At 46.3% G+C, this 21609-nt stretch overlaps 4 protein-coding genes across 7 annotated transcripts in view; 2 read left to right on the forward strand and 2 right to left on the reverse strand.

Moving 5' to 3' along the window:
• Positions 1 to 21609, forward strand: part of LOC144483888 (uncharacterized) — a 435358-nt gene that overhangs the window by 279761 nt on the left and 133988 nt on the right. The window lies entirely within an intron of this gene.
• Positions 63 to 13884, reverse strand: LOC144483896 (uncharacterized). The gene is made up of 5 exons (XM_078202475.1): positions 13870 to 13884; positions 10675 to 11050; positions 9977 to 10422; positions 9667 to 9892; positions 63 to 578 (listed from the first exon to the last, which is right to left on the reverse strand). Exons 1-5 carry the CDS (start codon positions 13881 to 13883, stop codon positions 63 to 65), a joined length of 1578 nt encoding a protein of 525 aa, XP_078058601.1. The 5' UTR covers position 13884.
• LOC144483873 (uncharacterized) lies at positions 13880 to 19455 on the forward strand. 4 transcript variants are annotated; one of them, XR_013496050.1, is made up of 3 exons: positions 13882 to 13908; positions 15114 to 16707; positions 19199 to 19451. XR_013496050.1 is itself a non-coding variant. In XM_078202449.1 (2 exons), exon 2 carries the CDS (start codon positions 15618 to 15620, stop codon positions 16440 to 16442), a length of 825 nt encoding a protein of 274 aa, XP_078058575.1. In that variant the 5' UTR covers positions 13880 to 13908; positions 15114 to 15617; the 3' UTR covers positions 16443 to 19449. The 4 variants fall into 4 exon arrangements, 1 of the variants encoding a protein (XP_078058575.1); XR_013496049.1 differs by having other exon boundaries at positions 15114 to 16691; XR_013496048.1 differs by having other exon boundaries at positions 13884 to 14091; positions 15114 to 16691; positions 19199 to 19455.
• Positions 20416 to 21609, reverse strand: part of LOC144483897 (uncharacterized) — a 151135-nt gene continuing 149941 nt past the window's right edge. The window contains 2 exon segments of the mRNA XM_078202476.1: positions 20416 to 20461; positions 21163 to 21450. Coding sequence (XP_078058602.1) covers positions 20416 to 20461; positions 21163 to 21450 — 334 coding nt within the window.

A 21609-nucleotide genomic window follows, 5' to 3' on the forward strand; every position in this document is an offset into this window, starting at 1 on the left:
AACGCAATGAACATATTACAGTCCTGGATAGGATTAACAGCAGATTCCAATCACTGTGGTTACTATTGAATTCTTTGGTGTCTAAGCAGGTAGGATGACTGAGTGAATCTCTTCCCACTCTCAGAGCAGGTGAATGGCCTTTCCCCAGTGTGAGCTCGCTTGTGTCTCAGCAGGCTGGAGGACTGAATGAATCCCTTCCCACACTCGGAGCAGGTGAATGGCCTCTCCCCAGTGTGAATTCGCTGGTGTACAGTAAGGTTATGTGAATGCTGGAACCCAATCCCACAGTGAGAGCACCTGAACGGTCTCTCATCAGTGTGAACACGTTGATGGGACATCAGTCCCCAAGAACTTTTGAAGCACTTCCCACAGTCTGAGCATTTAAAAGGTCTCTCATCAGTGTGAACACGTTGATGGGACGTCAGTTCCCAAGAACTTTTGAAGCACTTCCCACAGTCTGAGCATTTAAAAGGTCTCTCATCAGTGTGAACTCGCTGATGAGTAAGTAGGTTGGATGACTGAGTGAATCTCTTCCCACACTCAGAGCAGGTGAACGGCCTCTCCCCAGTGTGACTGCGCTGATGAGTTTCCAGCTGGGATGGGTAATTAAATTCCTTCCCACAGTCCACACATTTCCACAGTTTTTCCATGGAGTGACTGTACTTACGTTTTGACAGGCCAGAGGATCGGCTGAAGCCTCGTCCACACACAGAACCCGTGTACAGTTTCTCCCCACTGTGAATAGTGCTTTTTCCTTCCATGTTCAAAATCCACTGATATTCAGTTATGATAAATTGGACGACTCTGGCAGTTCCTGATATGATATTTACTTTCAGTTTCCTGACTGCAAATCGTCCCCTTCTAGTCCCTGTGAAACTGATTTAAAACAGAAAAAAGGGGATTGAGAGAGAACCCATAGAGACAGGTGATGAACAGAGTCCAGACCGAAGCAACAGTAAAAAAAAAACACGCAGGAGGCCAGGAACCGAGTTCTGCATCCAACACGCAGCCTGATTCAAACCGGCTCCTAACTGTGTTTCTAAATTCGAACCTATAAAACAATAACACAGAAAACTCTGTGGAGACGGTATCTTCGACAAAAAACAAATCCTCGAGATATTCAGCAGACTAGGCAGCCTGTGAGAGTTACAAACAGAATTGAGGGCTCAGATTGCTGACTTGCCTTCAGTCTTTAATGAAACATCTAGAGTCAGGCACTGACTAATGGCGGTCACAATTCCCACAATGCTCTGCGCCCCAGGAACCCCTCTATTCAAAAGTTGTTCACCGTAATTCACTAATCATAGAATCCTTCCAGTGCAGAAAGAGGCCATTTTACCCATCGAGTCTCTACTGACTCTGAGAGCATCTTTCCCAGGCTCACCTCCTATCCCAGTAACCCCACGCATTTACTCTGCTAATCCCCATCCTGACCTTTTTCTTCATCCTGCCTGCAACCGCAACAATATATTCTGTACCCTTACTGTGCAAACTCCACAGAGACAGTCACCCACCGCTGGAGTCGAACCCTGGCGCTGTGAGGCAGCAGTGCGAACCACTGTGCCACAGTGAAGGGAGTTTGCCGCAAATTTCGGGTGATAACAATGGGCTGGATGTTGCTCAGAATGTGGAGCACTGCAGCAAAGTACAGAGAGACAGAGCAGCAAACTGGACTGAGAAATGGAGTCTGCAGACTGGAACTGGCAGCATGAGGAGAGGTTATTTAGTCTAACACTCACAGCAATCTACAACCCACCCCCATTACCGAGACAGTGAGACAGAGATTACAAACACTCACCAACACAGCTCCACTGAAACGTCCCAGGAAAAAGGGGGAATCTGTGGCAGTTCATGTCCTGATATAGCCCCAGGACTGTCACTCAAACCCCCAACCTGGCCCAGTTCACAGCTCAGCCTCTCAGCTTGCAGCTTCCTGCACCTTGAGCCAACCCTGTCCAGGTGTGGGAGGGATGTGGAACCACAGAGTGGGGGGAGGGGTGACCTCCTGCTGTGTCCCAAATAGTTTCTCCTTCCCCTCCCCCTTGGCGCTCTAAGGTCTGAATGTGGATGTGTTGATGGACATTGCAGAGCCTCACTGAGCTGCGCCTGTCCCTTATCCTGGGTCACCCCCTCCCCCTGGGTTCAGTGTGTTCAGTTCGCTGCTTCTTTCCCTGCTGAGCTGAACCTTCAGTTCATCAAAAACAGAAAGTGCTGGAAAACCTCAGCAGGTCTGACAGCATCTGTGATCATCCAGACTGGAAACATTAACTCCATTCTCTCTCCACAGATGCTGTCAGACCTGCTGAGATTTTCCAGCATTTTCTGTTTCTGTTTCAGATTCCAGCACCCGCAGTATTTTGCTTTTATCTTCATTTAAACAAGCATTCTTTGATGGCCTTTACCCTCCGTGCTCCTTTCCAGAGCTTCCAACCTTCTGCTATTGTCCCTGACTCCCACATTAACTCTGTCATTCCTCCCCTTTACCCCGCTCACCCTGTCTAAAGTCAGGGTCAGAGTTTTACCGCCATCTCCCCCTCCCCCAGCTCCTACATCCCAACACCCGGAATCTCTCACCCAGCGGTTCCAGTTTGTCTGGTTTGAGTTCAGATTTGCCGCAGCACCGACAGGATTTCACTTCAAACCAGCCGGAACTGACTGCTCACAAATCCCAAAATGTTTCTCCAGCAGCCCTGGCTTGTTAATGTTGTTTAAAGTCAGCGCCCAAATGCAGTTACTCTCCTCAGTTTAAAAAAACTTATCCGTTTAATCTAAAGTATTATTCGCACCAGACGCAAACACAAAATTGTGAACGTTACCCCCCCCCCCCCCCAGACCCGAGCTGGGGTGTCCTGAGTAAGAGACATCTGTTCCAGGTGTGACAATTCTTACACATTCTCTGGTTGGAAATATTCATGAATGAAAGCAAGTTGCTGCTTTTGTCAAAAGGGTCACTTGGACTCGAAACCACAGCTCTTTTTGTCTCCTTACAGATGCTGCCAGACCTGCTGAGATTTTCCAGCGTTTTCTCTTTTGGCTGGAAATGCTCAACAAGTCAGGCAGCCTCTGTGGAGAGAGAAACAGACTGAATGTGACCTGTCATCGGAACTGGGAAATATAATATTATTTCCCGCAACTGAAAGAGACACTTTACAGCCTTCAGAACAAAACTGAGCTCAACAATTTTACACCACAATCTCTGCCCCCATTGTGATCTGTGTTTCGTTGCTGCTTTTTTCACCTCATTTCCCTCTTGTTTACTTTACATTCAGACTATCGCTCACCAGCTATTCACACCTCATCCAGAACATCTTTTGTGTCTTTACTTGTTCAATTACCACTCGTTTTGGTCTTGGGCCGTGAAAGTCAGTTTGCAGATCTTTCATTTTGTTCTTCTCCACCTCCCTCTCTCAATTCATCAGAGGTCAGTCTTTGACAAAGGGTCATCTGGACTCGAAACGTCAGCACTTTTCTCTCCTGACAAATGCCCGTGACCGCTGAAGTGCGTCATGGGCATTCAGCCTCTGATCTTTGGGTAAACATTCTCCAAGGCGGCCTTCACGACACACGACAGCGCAGAGTCGCTGAGCAGAAACTGATAGCCAAGTTCCGCACACATGAGGACGGCCTAAACCGGGATGTTGGATTTATGTCACACTATCAGTAAACCCCACAGCTTGCCTCCTGGACTTGCTGGCTGTCCTGTCTGGAGACAATACACATCCCTTTAACCTGTGCTTAATGCTCCCTCCACTCACATTGTCTGTATCTTTAAGAACTGGTTGGCTGGAGAGATTTGCATTCTAATCAGTATTCTGTAACTTGATTTTGTGTCTCTTTGCCCTGTTTGAGAGCAGATTTCCACTCCATCTGACGAAGGAGCAGCGCTCCAAAAGCTAATGGTATTTGCTATCAAATAAACCTGTTGGACTTTAACCTGGTGTTGTTAAAACTGTTACTCTGAATATATCCCCATCGCTCCGGGTGGGAGTGGAATTGATAATTTCTTGACTGTCTGTCTGCACTGCTGCCTCACAGTGCCAGGGACCCGGGTTCAATTCCCAGCTTGGGTCACTGTCTGTGTGGAGTCTGCACGTTCTCCCCGTGTCTGTGTGGGTTCCCTCCGGGTGCTCCAGTTTCCTCCCACCGTCTGAAAGATGCGCTGTTTAGGTGCATTGACCCAAACAGGTGCTGGAGTGTGGCGACTCGGGGAATTTCACAGCAACTTCATTGCAGTGTTAATGTAAGCCTTACTTGTGACTAATAAATAAATTTAACTTTTAACTTTAATTTTGTGAACTCATAGAATCGTAGAATCTTACAGTGCAGAAGGAGGCCATTCAGCCCATCGAGTCTGCACCAACCACAATCCCACCCAGGCCCTATCCCCGTAACACCACATATTTAACCTGCTAATCCTCCTAACACTGGGGTCAATTTTGCATGGCCAGTCAACCTAAGCAGCACATCTTTGGACTGTGGGAGGAAACCGGAGCACCCAGAGGAAACCCACGCAGACACAGGGAGAATGTGCAGACTCTGCACAGACAGTGACCCAAGCCAGGAATTGAACTCAGGTACGTGGCGCTGTGAGGCAGTAGTGCTAACCGCTGTGCCACCATGCCGCCCTCATCTCCTTGAACAAATAGTAAATTGTAGAGATTATAACGTTTGAATTGTAATATCGAATGGTGTAAAGTATCTGGGAGCAGAGTGGATGTGATAAAGGCTGGAATACAGACTGTGGGAATGAGGCTGAAACTGCTGTGCTCAGTGAATGGTTCTTATTGGAGGGAGGGATGTAGCGGGATCTTCCTTGTTACTCCACTTACAGGCCGATGTTTGAGGGTCTGCCGATAGCTGCGAGTGTCTCTCCCTTACAGGCCTTGAAATTTCAAAGGCTGGGGAATGCTGCACTGGGGCAACTCCGCAGGAGAGAGCGCTGAACCAGGCTCACCGTTTATACCTGACCGGTAACCTCATACTTATATCACACAGCCATCCCAAAACCACCACCAAGGCCTGAGTGATTCTCTCCCTTGTCAGTGGGACAATGGCCACCCTGCACCCACTCCACTCGAGTAGGTCTCCAAGAGAGAGAACAGAGAGACTCTGTTCTTTATCTCCTGACCAGCAGTCTCCCTTGAGTGAGCGGGTTCGAATCACTCAGATCACCCTCGGTTCTAGACTCCGGATTTATGGTAAGGGATATTGAAACTGTGACCTCGTCAGAGTGCACTGATGAGAGAACAAGAGGCAAGACAAACTCCAAATGAGTTTCAAAACTTACAGTGATTTATTTAACAATAAAATCAACCTCTTCAATACCCCACCACACATGAATAAAACTTATACTTTATACTACACTATGGGAGAAATGCTAATGGGTACAACGTATTACTGAACTTTAAAATTACAATACACCACCCCATCCCTTGCCTCAACCTCTATCCTATCCTCGGGAGCTTCGCAAGGTTGGCTGGGATACTCACAATTCTAAAAGGGGTTCCTTTGTGGTCGGCTCAAATGTCTTAGTGCAGGGTCGAAACTGAAGAGAGCTTGGTTCTGCTTGTCTGTGTCACTGCTTGCGATTCTGGAAGAGAGCTTGGTCCTGCTTGTCTGTGTCACTGCTTGTGATTCTGGAAGAGAGCTTGGTCCTGCTTGTCTGTGTCACTGCTTGCGATTCTGGAAGAGAGCTTGGTCCTGCTTGTCTGTGTCACTGCTTGCGATTCTGGAAGAGAGCTTGGTCCTGCTTGTCTGTGTCCCTGCTTGCGATTCTGGAAGAGAGCTTGGTCCTGCTTGTCTGTGTCCCTGCTTGCGATTCTGGAAGAGAGCTTGGTTCTGCTTGTCTGTGTCCCTGCTTGCGATTCTGGAAGAGAGCTTGGTCCTGCTTGTCTGTGTCCCTGCTTGCGATTCTGGAAGAGAGCTTGGTCCTGCTTGTCTGTGTCACTGCTTGCGATTCTGGAAGGGAGCTTGGTCCTGCTTGTCTGTGTCACTGCTTGCGATTCTGGAAGAGAGCTTGGTTCTGCTTGTTTGACTCTCAGCTCAATTTAACAAAAACACCTTCCCTGCCCCCGTAGGTGATTTTCAAGGACAATGGGGCTTTCGATCACCGGCAGTTTCAGTTTAATTTAGTCAAGTCCACACACAAAAGGCTGGAACTGCCTTGACCCCCCGTGGGTCGTTATTTCAATGTCTTCTGTGGATGGGCCGATTTCTGTGGCCATAGACTCCCTGCTGGTCTGTTTACTGTCCTTTGTCCTTCTGATGATTCGATCACTGGTGTGTCTGCCTTTTTGGCCACTTGCATATTCAGGGGGCTCACACCTTTTTTTCTCTTCGCACAGCCCACCGACAGGTTATGTTTGTCCTGCCGAGCCTTCTGGGAGGTTTTTATCAGCCAGCAGCCAGAGTTGGCCACTTTTAAACTGCTACGACAACATGAATGAACACCGCTCGACAATCACTAGGCAAGACTGTTCTCTTCCTGTTGGGGAGCACTTCAGCAGTCACGGGCATTCAGCCTTGGATCTTCAGGTAAGCGTTCTCGGCCTTCACGACACACGACAGCGCAGAGTCGCTGAGCAGAAACTGATAGCCAAGTTCCGCACACATGAGGACGGCCTAAACCGGGATGTTGGATTTATGTCACATTATCAGTAACCCCCACAGCTTGCCCCCTGGACTTGCAGAATCTCATTAGGTGTTCTGTCTGGAGACAATACACATCTCTTTAACCTGTGTTTAATGCTCCCTCCACCCACATTGTCTGTACCTTTAAGACCTGGCTGGTTGTAGGGATTTGCATTCTAATCAGTATTCTGTAACTTGATTTTTGTGTCTCTGTGCACTGTTTGAGAGCACATTTCCATTCCATCTGACGAAGGAGCAGCGCTCCGAAAGCTTATGGTATTTGCTACCAAATAAACCTGTTGGACTTGAACCTGATGTTGTGAGACTTCTTACTGTGTTCACCCCAGTCCAATGCTGGCATCTCCACATCACTTTTAAACTGTCAGGTTTCTCCTGAGTCCTTTTAAAATATGGAGGATTGCCCTGAAACTTACAGGGATGGGAGGAGATAGAAAGGGATGGATGGTGAGAGGGAGGGATGGAGAAGGGAGGGAGAGTGAGGTGGATGGAGAGAGAGAGGGATGAATGGGGGTGAATGTGAGAAGCTGAAGTTTACATTTGAAGAGGTTCCCAGTCTCTCTGATCAGCTGAACTGGGGAAGCTTTTGCGCAGACTGCACTGCTGCTGTTTCCCCTCTTGTAAGAAGTCTCACAACACCAGGTTAAAGTTCAACAGGTTTATTTGGTACCAAATAAACCTGTTGGACTTTAACCTGGTGTTGTGAGACTTCTTACTGTGTTCACCCCAGTCCAACGCCGGCATCTCCACATCACTTTTAAACTGTCAGGTTTCTCCTGAGTCGGGTACACCTGTTCGGGTACACTGAGGGAGAATTCAGCATGGCCAATGCACCTAACCATAATGGTATTTGCTACCAAATAAACCTGTTGGACTTTAACCTGGTGTTGTAAGACCTCTTACCGTGTTCACCCCAGTCCAACGCTGGCATCTCCACATCATCCCCTCCTGTCCACCAGAGGTCGCTGTAGGCCTCCCAGCTGCTGCTCCTCCCCCTCCCGGTGTCACCTCTTGCCCACTGCGGCGCCTCCAGTACACCTCACTGGAGCCCCAGGCCATTCTTGCCATCCTGCCAGGTCTCGGGTACTGAGGCCAGTAGTAACGTTTATTTATGAGTCACAATAAGGTTTACATTCACACTGTAATGAAGTTACTGTGAAAATCCCCGAGTCGCCACACTCCGGCACCTGTTCGGGTACACTGAGGGAGAATTCAGCTTGGCCAATGCACCCTAACCAGCACATCTTTTGGACTGTGGGAGGAAACCGGAGCACCCGGAGGAAGTCCACACAGACATGTCCAAAGATGTGTGGGTTAGGTTGATTGGCCAGGTTAAAAATTGCCCCTTAGAATCCTAAAATGTGTAGGTTAGAGGGATTAGTGGGTAAAATATGTGGGGGTAGGGCCTGGGTGGGATTGTGGTCGGTGCAGACTCGATGGGCCGAATGGCCTCCTTCTGCACTGTAGGGTTTCTATGATTTCTATGGGGAAAATGTGCAAACTCCACACAGTGACCCAAGCTGGGAATCAAATCCAAATCCCTGGCACTGTGAGGCAGCAGTGCTAACCACTGTGTCACTGTACCACCCAGTGCTCTAAGGTTAAGTTTCTTCTTCAAACCGAAGAAGATTCAGTGTCACATCAGGACGGGGAAAAAGGAGTCCATTGGCTTCAGATGGATAATGGTAAAAGTTAATATCCCAATTTATTCACTTTATTCCTTCAAGCTGAGGTTTACAAAGTGAAAATTCCGCTGTTTATAGCAGTGACTAAATAAGCAATGACACTCATCCTATATTTAAATTAGGCTGTAATACACATCAATTTCACACAGGTTAACAGTTTTCAAGCATTTGGAACCCCAAATGTCTGCTGATGTGTCATCCAGAGCTGTTTTCCTGGCAGTTTGTGTCAGTAGCAGGCTGCCGTTACCATCCACTCTTGGGCAGGGTGAGGAGACAGCTCCGACACTGACCTCAGCTGGAATGGGAATTGAACCATACATTAGTCCGCAGGCCAGCAATGCTGCAGGAATTGCAAAGGGGCTGCACAGAGGTCCAGAATTAGAAGAGGGGGTTGTGAAGATGGAGGAAGCGTCTGCAAGACATGGGGACATTTTGGATTATCTCAAAATTACAGAATGTGGGAGACCAGTCAGGAATGTGTTGAAATTGTCAAGTCTGGCAGTAATGTGTGGATGTGGGATTCAGCAGCAGATGAAGGGCTGCACGGTGGAACAGTGGTTAGCACTGCTGCCTGACAGCAGTGGGTTTCTGTGTACGTTCTCCCTGTGTCTGAGTTTCCTCTGGGTGCTTCCGTTTCCTCCTACATTCCAAAGATGTGCAGGTTAGGTGGATTGGCCATGTTAAATTATCCGTTAGCATCCAAAGATGTGTAGGTTAGGGGGGGTTAGCAGGGTAAATGCACAAGGGTACAGGGCCCATCAAATCTGCACCGACTCTCCAACAGAGCATCTTATCCAGGCCTCATCCCCATAGCCCCACATATTTATCCCGCTGTTCCACTGTGTTACTTGTTCATTACAATAGGGACCAGAGTCTGAGGTTATAAATGGGTGAGTTTACTCCAATAGTAATTCTTTCGACATCTGACAAGTTTACAGCTATTAACATCCTGCCTATCAAATAGCTCCAGCCGACATATGAGAGAACCAACATTCAGAGCTTTCACATCCTCATCCTGAAGTTACAAAACAGACTTTAGTCCTCGGCCTGCTGATACATCGGCACATTCACACAGGGGTGGATTGGACTGTGATCTGTTTATTGTTCATCTTTAGTTCAATACAGTTTCTGAGTGATTTAAATTTAAAACAAGGTCTGCAGGCGTGAAGATTTATTGACACATGAATGAGAGATGCTGTGGGGCATTCTAAAAGTCCAACAGGGCCGATTTACATCAGAAAAACTCCAACTATCAGTATAAACGTAATTTAGTTGGGATGCAATTAACAGCAGCAATAACAGCAGAATCACACCCCTGTGATCACTGGTGAAGTCGCTGGTGTCTCACCAGGTTGTATGACTGGGTGAATCCCTTTCCACACATTGAACAAGTGAACGGCTTCTCCTCACTGTGAACTTGTTGGTGTCTCACCAGGTTGTGTGACTGGGTGAATCCCTTTCCACACATTGAACAAGTGAACGGCTTCTCCTCACTGTGAACTTGTTGGTGTCTCAGCAGAGTGGATGACCGGGTGAATCCTTTCCCACACTCAGTGCAGGTGAACGGTTTGTCCTCAGAGTGATTTCGCTGGTGTGCGAGCAGAAGTTTTCTGCTTTTAAAGCTCTTCTCACAGTCAGAACATTTGAACGGTCTCTCATTTGTGTGAACAAGTTGGTGTGAAGTGAGAGAGGATAAACAAGTGAATCCCTTCCCACACACAGGGCAGGTGAACGGCCTCTCCCCAGTGTGAATTCGCTGGTGTACAGTGAGGTCGCCTGATCGCCTGAAGCCAGTCCCGCAGTGAGAGCATGTGAATGGTCTCTCGTCAGAGTGAACACGTTGATGGTGACGTAGTTCCTCAGAACTTTTATAGCCCTTCCCGCAGTCTGGACATTTAAACGGTCTCTCTTCACTGTGAACTCGTTGGTGTTTCTGCAGGTTGGATGATCGGTTAAATCCCTTCCCACATTCAGAGCAGGTGAATGGCCTCTCTCCAGTGTGAATGCGCTCATGTGCCACAAGGTGGAATGATGTCCTGAACCCCTTCTGGCAGTGGGAGCAGCTGAACGGTGTGGAACCGGTGTGAATGTACTGGTGCTCCCGGAGTGTGCGTGGAGTTTTAAAACTCTTTCCACACTCAGTGCATTAAAACTCTCTCCTGACGGTGTGAACTCGCTGGTGTCTCTGCAGGGCAGAGAAATCTGTGAATCCCTTCCCACACTCAGAGCAGGTGAAAGGCCTCTCCCCTGTGTGAATGTGCCGATGTATCAGCAGGGCCGATGACTGAGTAAATCCTTTTCCACATTCGGAGCAGGTGAACTGCCTCTCCCTGCTGTGAATGCGCTGGTGAATCAACAGGCCAGCTGTCTGAGTGAATCCCTTCCCACACACAGGGCAGCTAAAAGGTCTCTCTCCAGTGTGAGTGCGTTGGTGATTTTGCAGGTCAACTGGATAATTGAATCCTTTCCCACAGTCTCCACATTTATACGGTCTCTCCCTGGTGTGACTGCGCTTGTGTCTCGACAGGCCAGATGATCGATTGAAGCCTTGTCCACATACAGAACACATGTACAGTGTCTCCTCTCTGTGAACGGTGCATTTTTCTTCCATGTTCAAAGGCCGATGATGTTCAGATCCTGATGAATCAAAGCTCCCTGTCTGATCTTGATGTGATCCTTGATTTACAATTTTCTGTAATTCCTCACCTTCTAATCCCCTGAAAAATGAATTGAAAACAGAAAGTGGGAAACATGAGAGACAAGCCATAAATATACAAAGACAAAATGTGAAACTGAGTTGATCTAATCTGGTAAATTGTGGGATTGGGACTAGGAAATAGTGGATATGAAAGATGCTGGATTGTGACAAAGCCTCAAACTGTTTACCAATGCACTGAGGGAAAGGAACCCTCCACCTCTTCAGAGCCAACAACAAGAATCCAGCCTTTATGCGTGAAGAGGGAGAGGTCGGGAGGAGGGTGACGGAGAGAGATTTTATACATCAGCAACTCAACCAGGATTTTGGCAGAATCTCCTAAACCCACAATCTTCCCCACCTGGAAGTACCAGAGCAGCTGCGACATGGGAAAACCTCACAACTCCCTGACTTGGACAAATATCACTGTCCCTTCAACGTGACTGGGTTAAAATTCTAATACTCTTGCATTGTGGGAGCACCTACGGACTGCAGAGGTTCAAGAAGAAGGCCAACTATCACCATCACAAAGGACAATTGGTGATTGGTAACATATGATAGTCATAGTCTGTGATAGTAATTCATGATGTGGAGATGCCGACGTTGGACTGGGGTAAACACAGTAAGAAGTTTAACAACACCAGGTTAAAGTCCAACAGGTTTATTTGGTAGCAAAAGCCACACAAGCTTTCGGAGCTCTTAGCCCCTTCTTCAGGTGAGTGGGAATTCTGTTCACAAACAGAGCTTATAAAGACACAGACTCAATTTACATGAATAATGGTTGGAATGCAAATACTTACAACTAATCAAGTCTTTAAGAGACGAAACAATGTGAGTGGAGAGAGCATCAAGACAGGCTAAAAAGATGTGTATTGTCTCCAGACAAGACAGCCAGTGAAACTCTGCAGGTCCACGCAACTGTGGGAGTTACAAATAGTGTGACATTTTATAGTAATAAAATTCATTACAGTAATTATAGTAATTCATTACAGATACCTGGGTCTTGTCAGTAATGTCCACTTTCAAAGAATTTTTTGTTTATTTGCAAATCTGTATGAAACCTGCAAGTTCATACGTTCACAAGATATAGGAGCAGAATTAGGCCATTCGGCCCCTTGAGTCCGCTCCGCCATTCAATCATGGCTGATATGCTTCTCATCCCCATTTTCCTGCCTTCTCCCATAACCTTTCAACCCATAACCAATTAAAAATCTGTCCAACTCCTCCTTAAATTACTCACTGCCCAGCATCCACCGCACTTTGGGGTAGCAAATTCCACAGATGAAAGGAAAACAAGGAAACAAAACCAATGACCGCTGCAATCCAGGAGGACAAGGACAGTGGACAGATGGGAAAGCCATCACCTGGAAGTCCCCTTCCAAACCACTCAGCATCTTGATTTGGAAATATGTCACTGTTCCTTCACTGTCATTGGATCAAAATCCTGGAATTCCCTCCCTAATAACACTGTGGATGTACCTACGCCACATAGACTGCAGCGATTCAAGAAGGCAGCTCACCACCACCTTTTCAAGGGCAATTAAGGATGGGCAATAAATGCTAGTCTAGCCAACGACTAGAATCAATTGAACAATTTTGAAAATGACTTGGAATATCCATGAGAAAACAATCCTGACAGTTACTCAAATAAATACTTCACTCAGTCACACCAGCTTCTGAGTTTATATTTGACTGAAGTGGTTGGATTTTGCTGTTGTTTGTGGAAAACTTTGGGGAATTTGCCCAGTCCATTACACAAACTAGCCTCCCATCCATTGTCTCCATCTACACTTCCCGCTGCCTCGGAAAAGCAGCCAACGTAATCGAGAATGTCACACACCCCGGACGTACTCTCTTCAACCTTCTTCTGGCAAGAAAAAGGTACAAAAGTCTGAGATCATGTACCAACCGATTCAAGAACACCTTCTTCCCTGCTGCCATCAGACTTTTGAATAGACCTACTTCTTATTAATTTGATCTTCCTCTACAGCCCAACTGTGACTGTAATACTACATTCTGCACTCTCTCCTTTCCTTCCCTATGTACAGTATGCTTTGTCTGTATAGTGCACAAGGAATAATGTTTTTCACTGTCCACTAATATATGTGACAATAATAAATCAAATCAAATAAGAACCCCACACACTCCAAATGTGCGGGTTAGGTTGATTGGCCAGGTTAAAAATTGTCCCTTCGAGTCCTGGGATGCGTAGGTTAGAGGGATTAGCGGGTAAAATATGTGGGGGTAGGGCCTGGGTGGGATTGTGGTCGGTGCAGACTCGATGGGCCGAATGGCCTCCTTCTGCACTGTAGGGTTTCTATGTTTCTATGTTTCCAGACATACTCTCTTCCACCTTCTTCCATTGGGAAAAAGGATACAAAAGTCTGAGATCAGGTACCAACTGACTCAAAAACAGCTTAATCCCTACTGCCATCAGAATTTTGAATGGAGCTGCCTTATATTAAGTTGATCTTTTGCTACACCCTAGATATGACTGTAACACTACATTCTGCACCCTTTTCTTTCCTTCTCTCCTATCTGCTCTATGAATGGAATGCTTTGTCTGTACAGTGCACAAGAAATAATAATTTTCACTGTAAACCATAACATGTGACAATAATAAATCAAAATTATCCACCAGTTCCCACTTCTGTTCTTTCTGATGAATGAAGGATCTGTGCACAGCTTTTCCGACCCTCCTCCCAATCTCCACATCACAGCAAAAAGATCACCAGTCAACAATAACGACTTTCAATGACGGAGGGTTTACCCAGCATTCGCCGCGGTGGTGAATGTCCCCTAGTGACACCTGAGGAAGGCACCGCGCAGGCGCAGAATTACCAGATTTGGCGCATGCGCACCGTCAGTTATGGCGATGGGGTGAGTCTCTCTTTTTGTCTCTTTGCCACGGGGAAGGCAGCGGAAACTCTGAAGGAGCGATGGAGCCGGCTCTGGATAGGGAGAGTTTCTAAACACCTGGTGGACGCCTCAAACCCCGATTGAGACTCTGCGCTTCCGTGTTTGCAGCTCCGGATCTTTTTCCGCCCGGAGGCCCAAGTCCAGGTTAACGGCCGCTATCTTGGATCAGCGAGAGGCGCATGCGCCAGGGTCTTCGTTGCGCAATAGTGAGGGCGGGGCTGAGATTTTACAGTTCCCACCGGGTCCTAGTTTCCAGCACATTAGAGTTAACATTGATCTTTCGTGTCAGAAGTAGGTTTACATTGACAGGATAATGAATCTGTAGAGAAAGATCAATTCGTGTCAGAAGTAGGTTTATATTGACACGACAATGAAGTTACTGTGAAAATCCCCTCGTCGCCACACTCCGGCGCCTGTTCGGGTCCACTGAGAGAGAATTTAGCATGGCCAGTGCACCTAACCAGCACATCTTTCGGACTGTGGGAGGAAACCTGAGCACCTGAAGGAAAGCCACACAGACACAGGGATAATCTGCAAACTCTACACAGACAGTGACCCAATCCGGGAACTGAAGCCAGGTCTAACCACTGTGTCACTGTGCCTCCCAGCAAACTGGGCAACAGGTGTCTAAACAGTTTCACCCGCTCCCAGCCTGCAGCTGATGTTTGCAGGAGTCCATGAACCATGTACATATTCAGTGTGAGAGGTTGCAGTCCCTGAAGGAGCTGCTTCTCCACTTTTAGTTACACTTCTATTCTGCCCCATGCTCCTAATCATTGGCTTCCCATGTGGAGGAGGCTTGGGAGGTCAGAGGACCTTTTCCTGGACCTGCTCTCTTGGGGCTGGTTAAAACAGTGATTTGTAGATCAGCATGGGGTAACTAGGCTGTTGGCCTCTCTTCCGTGGTCTTGTCCATGCTCGTGTGGTCCTGGAGAAGAACCGTGCAGTGTCGACTGGAACACTCGATACCTCCCACAACTCAGGGTACAGAGTGTCTCATAGACACTGGAAACAAAGTTCTGGTTTAGTTGAGATGGAAGTTTGATTGGACCACAAGATTGGGGAAACAAAAGAGAAAAGAATATTCCATGGAAATGAGAATTGTCTGTTCTGACTTTCTATCCTGTGCTGACAATGATACTGACTCTGTCAATGTCTTTTACAAGGTCCACAAGGGCGATGAATTGCAGATGGGAAACTGAAACCAAACATCACATCAAGAGCTGATAGAGTCACTCAATTCATCAGAACCTGAATATCATCGACCTTTAAATGTGGAAGGAGAAATGTTTTTCTGTTTTGGCGGTGAGGAAAGATTTCAAACATCAGTGTGACTGGAAAAGCACCGAGACACACACACACCCGAGTCAGAGTGTTCCAGTGAACTGACTGTGGAAAGAGCTTTAACCGGTTACACAGCCTGATTTTTAAAAAGTGTCATTATTCACAGCAGAGAGCCAAAGGATGAGAAGATCTTGGAGCAGAATTAGGCCATTGGGCCCATTGAGTCTGCTCCACTATTCACTGATCTGATATAATCCTGAACTCCACTTTCCAGCCTTATCCCCATGACCCTTGATTCCCTTACTGAGAAATAATACACAAGTTCTTTATGTGGACAAGGCTTGAACAGATTGTTTAACCTAGAGAGACGCAAGGACACCCACACCATGGAGAAACCATGGAAATGTGGGGACTGTGGGAAGGGATTCAGTTACCCATCGCTGCTGGAAATACATCGCCGCAGTCACACTGGGGAGAGACCATTCACCTGCTCCGTGTGCGGGAAGGGATTCATTCAGTCATCCCACCTGCTGACCCACCAGCAAGCTCACATTGAAGAGAGGCTTTTTAACCACTCTGACAGCGATAACAACTCTAAAAGCTCTGAGGACCTGGTCAAGCACCAGATTGTTCACATTGCAAGACAGTTCAGTTGCTCTCATTGTGGGAAGCTGTTTAAACGATCACAGAACCTCATTGAACACGAACGCACTCACACTGGGGAGAGGCCATTCATCTGCTGTGTGTGTGGGAAGGAATTCACACGATCATCCCACCTCGCTACACACCGACTGGTTCACACTGATAACAGACCTTTCAAATGTACTGAATGTGAGAAGAGTTATAAAACCACAAGTGATCTGCTGATACACCAGCGAGTTCACAATGGGGAGAGGCCATTCAGATGTACAGTGTGTGGGAAGGGATTCACTCTTTTATCCAGCCTCCAGAAACACCAGCGAGTTCACACTGGGGAGAGGTCATTCGCCTGCTCCTTGTGTGGAAAAGGATTCATTTATTTAACCAGCCTCAGATCACACCAACTTGTTCACTCAGATAAGAAACCTTTCAAATGTTCTGAATGTGAGAAGAGCTTTAAGACCTCAAGTGTTCTGCTGAGGCACCAACAAGTTCACTCCGGGGAGAGACCATTCACCTGCTCTGACTGTGGAAAGGGATTCACTCGTTCATCCAACCTGCAAACACACTAGCACATTCACACCGGGGAGAAACCGTTCACTTGCTCTGAGTGTGGGAAGGGATTTTCTCACTCACCCCACCTGCTGAGACACCAACAAACTCACAATGGAGAGAGACCGTTCACCTTCTCTGAGTGTGAGATGGGATTCACTCAGTCAACCCATCTTCTAACACACCAGCAAATTGACAAGTGTCTGGAGGAATTGGATTCTGCTGTTATTCACATCCAGGACTGAACAGTCTTCATTCTGACAGTTGGGGTGTGTTTTTGCTGATGTTAGTGATTACTATAACTGGGCTGGGGTTTATTACTCTGGATAAATGTCAAATTAACTAATATTGTTTAAGACACAAAGCTGAGACCTTCATTTCTCCAGGATAAGAAAATATTAATCAATGTCTTGTTACCAATTGCTGCATTTTTGTGGCCTTTTCTCCTTCCTAGTTCTAGATTATTTCAGTTTTCATACCTTGTTACTCTCCTGGACAAGTCCCAGCTCCCCATACCTTCCAGAGTGTCTTTCCTGGCCTTGGAATCCATGGAAGGCATCAGTAACACATCCACGATCACCAAACACAAATCACAGTTGTTTGCACTGATCCACTTCTTTCCCCAGTCATTCAGGATGGTGATATTTGTGGAGCTTTCTCTCTCTGTGATTTGTTTAATTGTCCCCCACCATTCACGACTGGATGTGGGGGGACTGCAGCTTTGATCTGATCCGTTGTTTGTGGGATCGCTTGGCCCTGCCTGGAACATGCTGCCTCCACTGTTCAGCGTGCTTATAGTCCCATGTTACAGAGTAACCAGGTTGGAATCTCAGTTTTAGGGTGCCTAGTGCTGCTCCTGACTTGTTCTCCTACACTCCATGTTGAACTAGGGGAGGTGATGACTTGGTGGTATTATTGCTGAACTATTAATCCAGAAACTTCTCTCATGATTTGGGGACCGGGTTTCGAATCCTGCCACATCAGTTGGTGGAATTTGAATTCAATGAAAAAAATCTGGAATTAAGAATTTACTGATGACCATGAAACCATTGTTGATTATTGTAAAAAACCCATCTGGTTCACTAATGCCCTCAGGGAAGGAAATCTGCTCTCCTTACCCAGTCTGGCCTACATGTGACTCCCTCTGAAATGGCCCCGCAAGTCACTCAGTTCAAGGGCAACAAGGCTGGGCCATAAATGCTGGCCATCCAGCAATGCCCATTTCCCACAAATGAATAAAAAAGAATTTCAAGTTGAGGACTCCCAGGATGACTCACTTGCACTGTACACCTCTGTGCTGCTCCCTCTACTCAGGTCTGAACTGCTGGGAGGACAGGATATTCTGGCAGGAAGGATAAAAGGGAAGCAGATTATCTAAATGGTGAGAGATTGTAGAGCTCTGAGATGCAGAGGGATCTGAGTGTTCTGGAGATTGAATAAACTGGGATTGTTCTCCCTGGAAAGATGGAGGCTGAGACGCGACCTGATAGACGTTTATAAAATTATGAGGGGTGTGGATAGGGTGAAGAGTTGGGAGCTTTTTCCCAGGGCAGAAATGACAATTACAAGGCGGCACAAGTTCAAGATAAGGGGGAAAGGTTCAGTGGAGATGTGCGGGGGAAGGTTTTTTACACAGAGGGTGGTGGGGGCCTGGAATGCACTGCCAAGTGAGGTGGTTGAGGCAGATACATTAGCGACATTTAAGACTTATCTTGATAGACACATGAACAGACGGGAATAGAGGGATATAAGTGGTTGGTCTCGAGAGGACAATGTGATCAGCGTAGACCGAAGGGCCTGTTCCTGTGCTGTTCTTTGTTCTTTGCATGAATCACAAAAAGCTCGTAAGCAGGAAAAGCAAGTAATTAGGAAAGCTATCATTTGTGAGGGGAATTGATTACATAAATATGGAGGTTATGCTTCAGTTATCCAGAGCACCAGTGAGACCACATCTGGAGTACAGTGTACAGTATTGGTCATCTTGTTTAAGCAAGGATGTAAATACATTGGAAGCAGTCGATTGACCAGACTAATGCCAGAAATGTGTGGATTATGGGTAAAGCTTGGACAGGCTAGGTTTGTGTCTGCTGGAGTTTAGAAGAGTAAGATAAATTTGATCGAAACATAGAAGATCCTGAAGGGTCTTGACAGGTTGATGTGGAAAGGATGTTTCCTCTTCTGTGAGAATCTCGAGCGAGAGGTCCCTGTTTAAAAATAAGGGTTCACACATTTAAAACGGAGATGAGGTGAAATATTTTCTTTCAGAGGGTCGTGAACCTCTGGAACACTTCTGAAAAGGCGGTGGAAGCAAAATCTTTGAATATTTTTAAGGCAGATGTAGATAGATTCTTGGCAAGCAAGTGGATGACAGATTGGGGGCAGGCAGGATGCAGATTTAAGGTTACTATCAGATCAACCCTGATCTGATTAAATGGTGGAGCAGACTCAAGGGGCCAAATAGCCGAATCCTGCTCCTTGTTCCTGTGAGACATTGGCAGTAAGATATGATTCAAAGTATGACTGTGTCAGCCTGTTGCTTGACTGGACTGTTCGACTGTAGGAATAGTCATATTTAATAGTTTGTAGCTTAGTTATGTGTAATCATCAAGTAATTGAAGCTTATTAATCAATTAACCTGATGTGCTATTCTGCTGAATTATAATATATTAGTATCATGTAACTGGCTTTGTCTGTAACTGCATTCTCATTTGACAAGTGAAATACATCACATGACCCTAGGCCGGTGTAAAGCTTCACTTTTATACTTTAATTACAGAGTCCTGTGGATCCCATCAACTCTGGATGAGCTGAGGTCTGGAACTGTTAACTCCTCAGCCATTGACAATAACAGTTATACTTGAGTTAGAGGCCATATTGTGTGAAGAAACCAGCTGTGAAGTTTCAAACCTTCAGCACTGTATCGTAAATTAATGTATCCTTTTAACTTGTAATATCTTAAAAGAAGCAGTCACTTTCCTTCAGACTTTATAACTATCTTTGATTTGAAAAATTAAAGATTTTAGTTCTCCAATCAGTTTTCATAGCGTAGTGGTTATTCTGACTAATTAGTTTTGAACATTTATCAATTGAATGTATTATGCTGTATTTATATGTGTTTCCTGCTATCTCACCTTTTACACACTGATTTGATGCCACTTTCTTTGGATTTCAGATCTGAAGTAACTTTGTAATTTCTGTATTAGTTTAAGGCTGTGTGTCATTTTGTGTCCTTTTAATTAACTGTGTTCCAAGATCTGGCAACCACTACAAAAACCAGCAAGCACTTTCTTTAACCAAAATATATTGAGAGTCACCTGCCCCAATGAGAACTCTACAGGATTCCTACACATCAATTAGACATTTGAGACAATGAACCCAAATGTTAACCATTGGGATTTGACACCATAAACTTGCTTATCTCAAATAAGTGACAAAGAAGATATCTTTAGGCCTCCATTATCTCAGTACGAAGCCATAAAATTTAATAAAATGACAGGAAAGGTTATAGCGTGAGGCAGACTCTGAAAGTAACTGATACATTAGAGGGCCAGTCAGGAGGTTGCAGGAAATGATCGGTAGATGACCATCACCATGAAGAAACCAATCAGAAACTGATTACACACCACCGACATCAATCAGGGACATCTTTCTTGTGTCCAACCAAATAAACAAAATCAGCTTAACTTCGGGACAACTCAAAAGGGGCAGCTCCCTAAAAGGAGGGGAACTGCCCGAAACAAAAACAAAGCGGAAAGGAAACTTAAAACATCAAATTAAAATGTGATTAAAGGGGTCAATAATACACCCCAGTCCCTGCAGTGCCCAGCGGGCATGGAAGGCTTCAGTGGTGCCTTCGGACACTGCATGCTCCCTTTCCAGGGACACCTGGCCACGAATATAGCTGCGGTAGAGGGGGCAGACAGTCAGGTTGAAGACCCCTTCGATCGCCCTCTGCCTGGACCTGTAGATGGAATTAAATCAATCAGAGACTGATCATGTGAACCAGAGTTCAGGAACACCATTGATCATGTACAAGGGGCTGTGTCCAGAAAAAGTTAATAAGTATCAGCTTTCAGCTGCCCGGTTCACAGCTCAGAGAAGCTGAGAAGGAAGAAGATAGACAACAGTCTATCTGTATTATGTCACCCAGTGGCGGCATGTAGATGAGAAACAGGAGGGGCAAAGGATAAACACTTGGGGGACACCTAGTTCAGGGGCTTTGGAGAGGAAAGAGAGTTTGGAGATGGGGTAGCAGTTGGCAAAGACTGTAGGATTGAGTGTTTTTTTAGGATTGGTGATGACAGTGGATTTGAAAGTGAGAGGGACAGTGTGAGAGAAAAGAGAACCGTCAACAATATCACCCAATGTGGGGAAGTTGGAATCATGCAGTTTAGTGAGAGTAGGATTGATGGAGCACAAGGTAGGTCTCATGGACAAGATGCAGAGGGCATGAAGGGAGATAGGAGAGAAACTGGAGAAAGCTGTAGGTTCTGGGCTTGGGCAAGACGGAACTTTAGACATAGTTTGTCCCGGTGAGCTTGTGGAAGGGAGGGAAGCAGAAGAGGCAGCTGATCAGATTGTCCCAATCTTACAAAGAAGCTCCATGAGCTCCTCACACTTGTTGGGAGGTGAGGATGGAAGAGACAGGGGAGCGGGGGAACCCTTCAAAAGGAAATAACATATGTTAAAGATGTTAAAAGATTAAACACTGTTAACACAAAGCTAATTTATTTAAATTACTTGTGAATTTGCTGGTGTCTCAGAAGATTGGATGACTGAGTGAATCTCTTCCCACACTTGGGGCAGGTGAACGGCCTCTCCCTGGTGTGAACTCGCTGGTGTGTCAGCAGGGAGGATGACTGAGTGAATCCCTTCCCACACTGAGAGCAGGTGAATGGCCTCTCCCCAGTGTGAACTCGCTGATGTACAGTGAGGTCAGATGATGTCTTGAACCCAGCGTCACAGTGAGAGCACCTGAATGGTTTCTCGTCAGTGTGAACACGTTGATGGCGCATCAGTTCCCCAGAACTTTTAAAGCACTTCTCACAGTCTGGGCATTTAAAAGGTCTCTCCTCAGTGTGAACTCGTTGATGGTGGAGCAGTTGCCGGGAACTTTTGTAGCACTTCCTGCAGTCTGGGCATTGAAATGGTCTCTTCTCATTGTGAACACTCTGGTGATTCAGCAGA

The sequence above is a fragment of the Mustelus asterias genome, unplaced genomic scaffold (genome assembly GCF_964213995.1).
Source record: "Mustelus asterias unplaced genomic scaffold, sMusAst1.hap1.1 HAP1_SCAFFOLD_84, whole genome shotgun sequence".
NCBI classification, from domain to species: Eukaryota; Metazoa; Chordata; class Chondrichthyes; order Carcharhiniformes; family Triakidae; genus Mustelus; species Mustelus asterias.

Bases quoted from the DNA above. Each gene is read 5' to 3' on its own strand.
- LOC144483896 (XM_078202475.1), bottom strand. The intron at 9,893-9,976 runs ATGTTCTGACTG...CAAACCGTTCAC, and splicing joins ACAAATGAGAGACCGTTCAA to CTGCACTGAGTGTGGGAAAG. The intron at 579-9,666 runs CTTCACCAGTGA...GAAACTCATCAG, and splicing joins ACCTGGTGAGACACCAGCGA to CGCAGTCACACTGGGGAGAG.
- LOC144483873 (XM_078202449.1), top strand. From the start codon at position 15,618: ATGGAGAAACCATGGAAATGTGGGGACTGTGGGAAGGGATTCAGTTAC.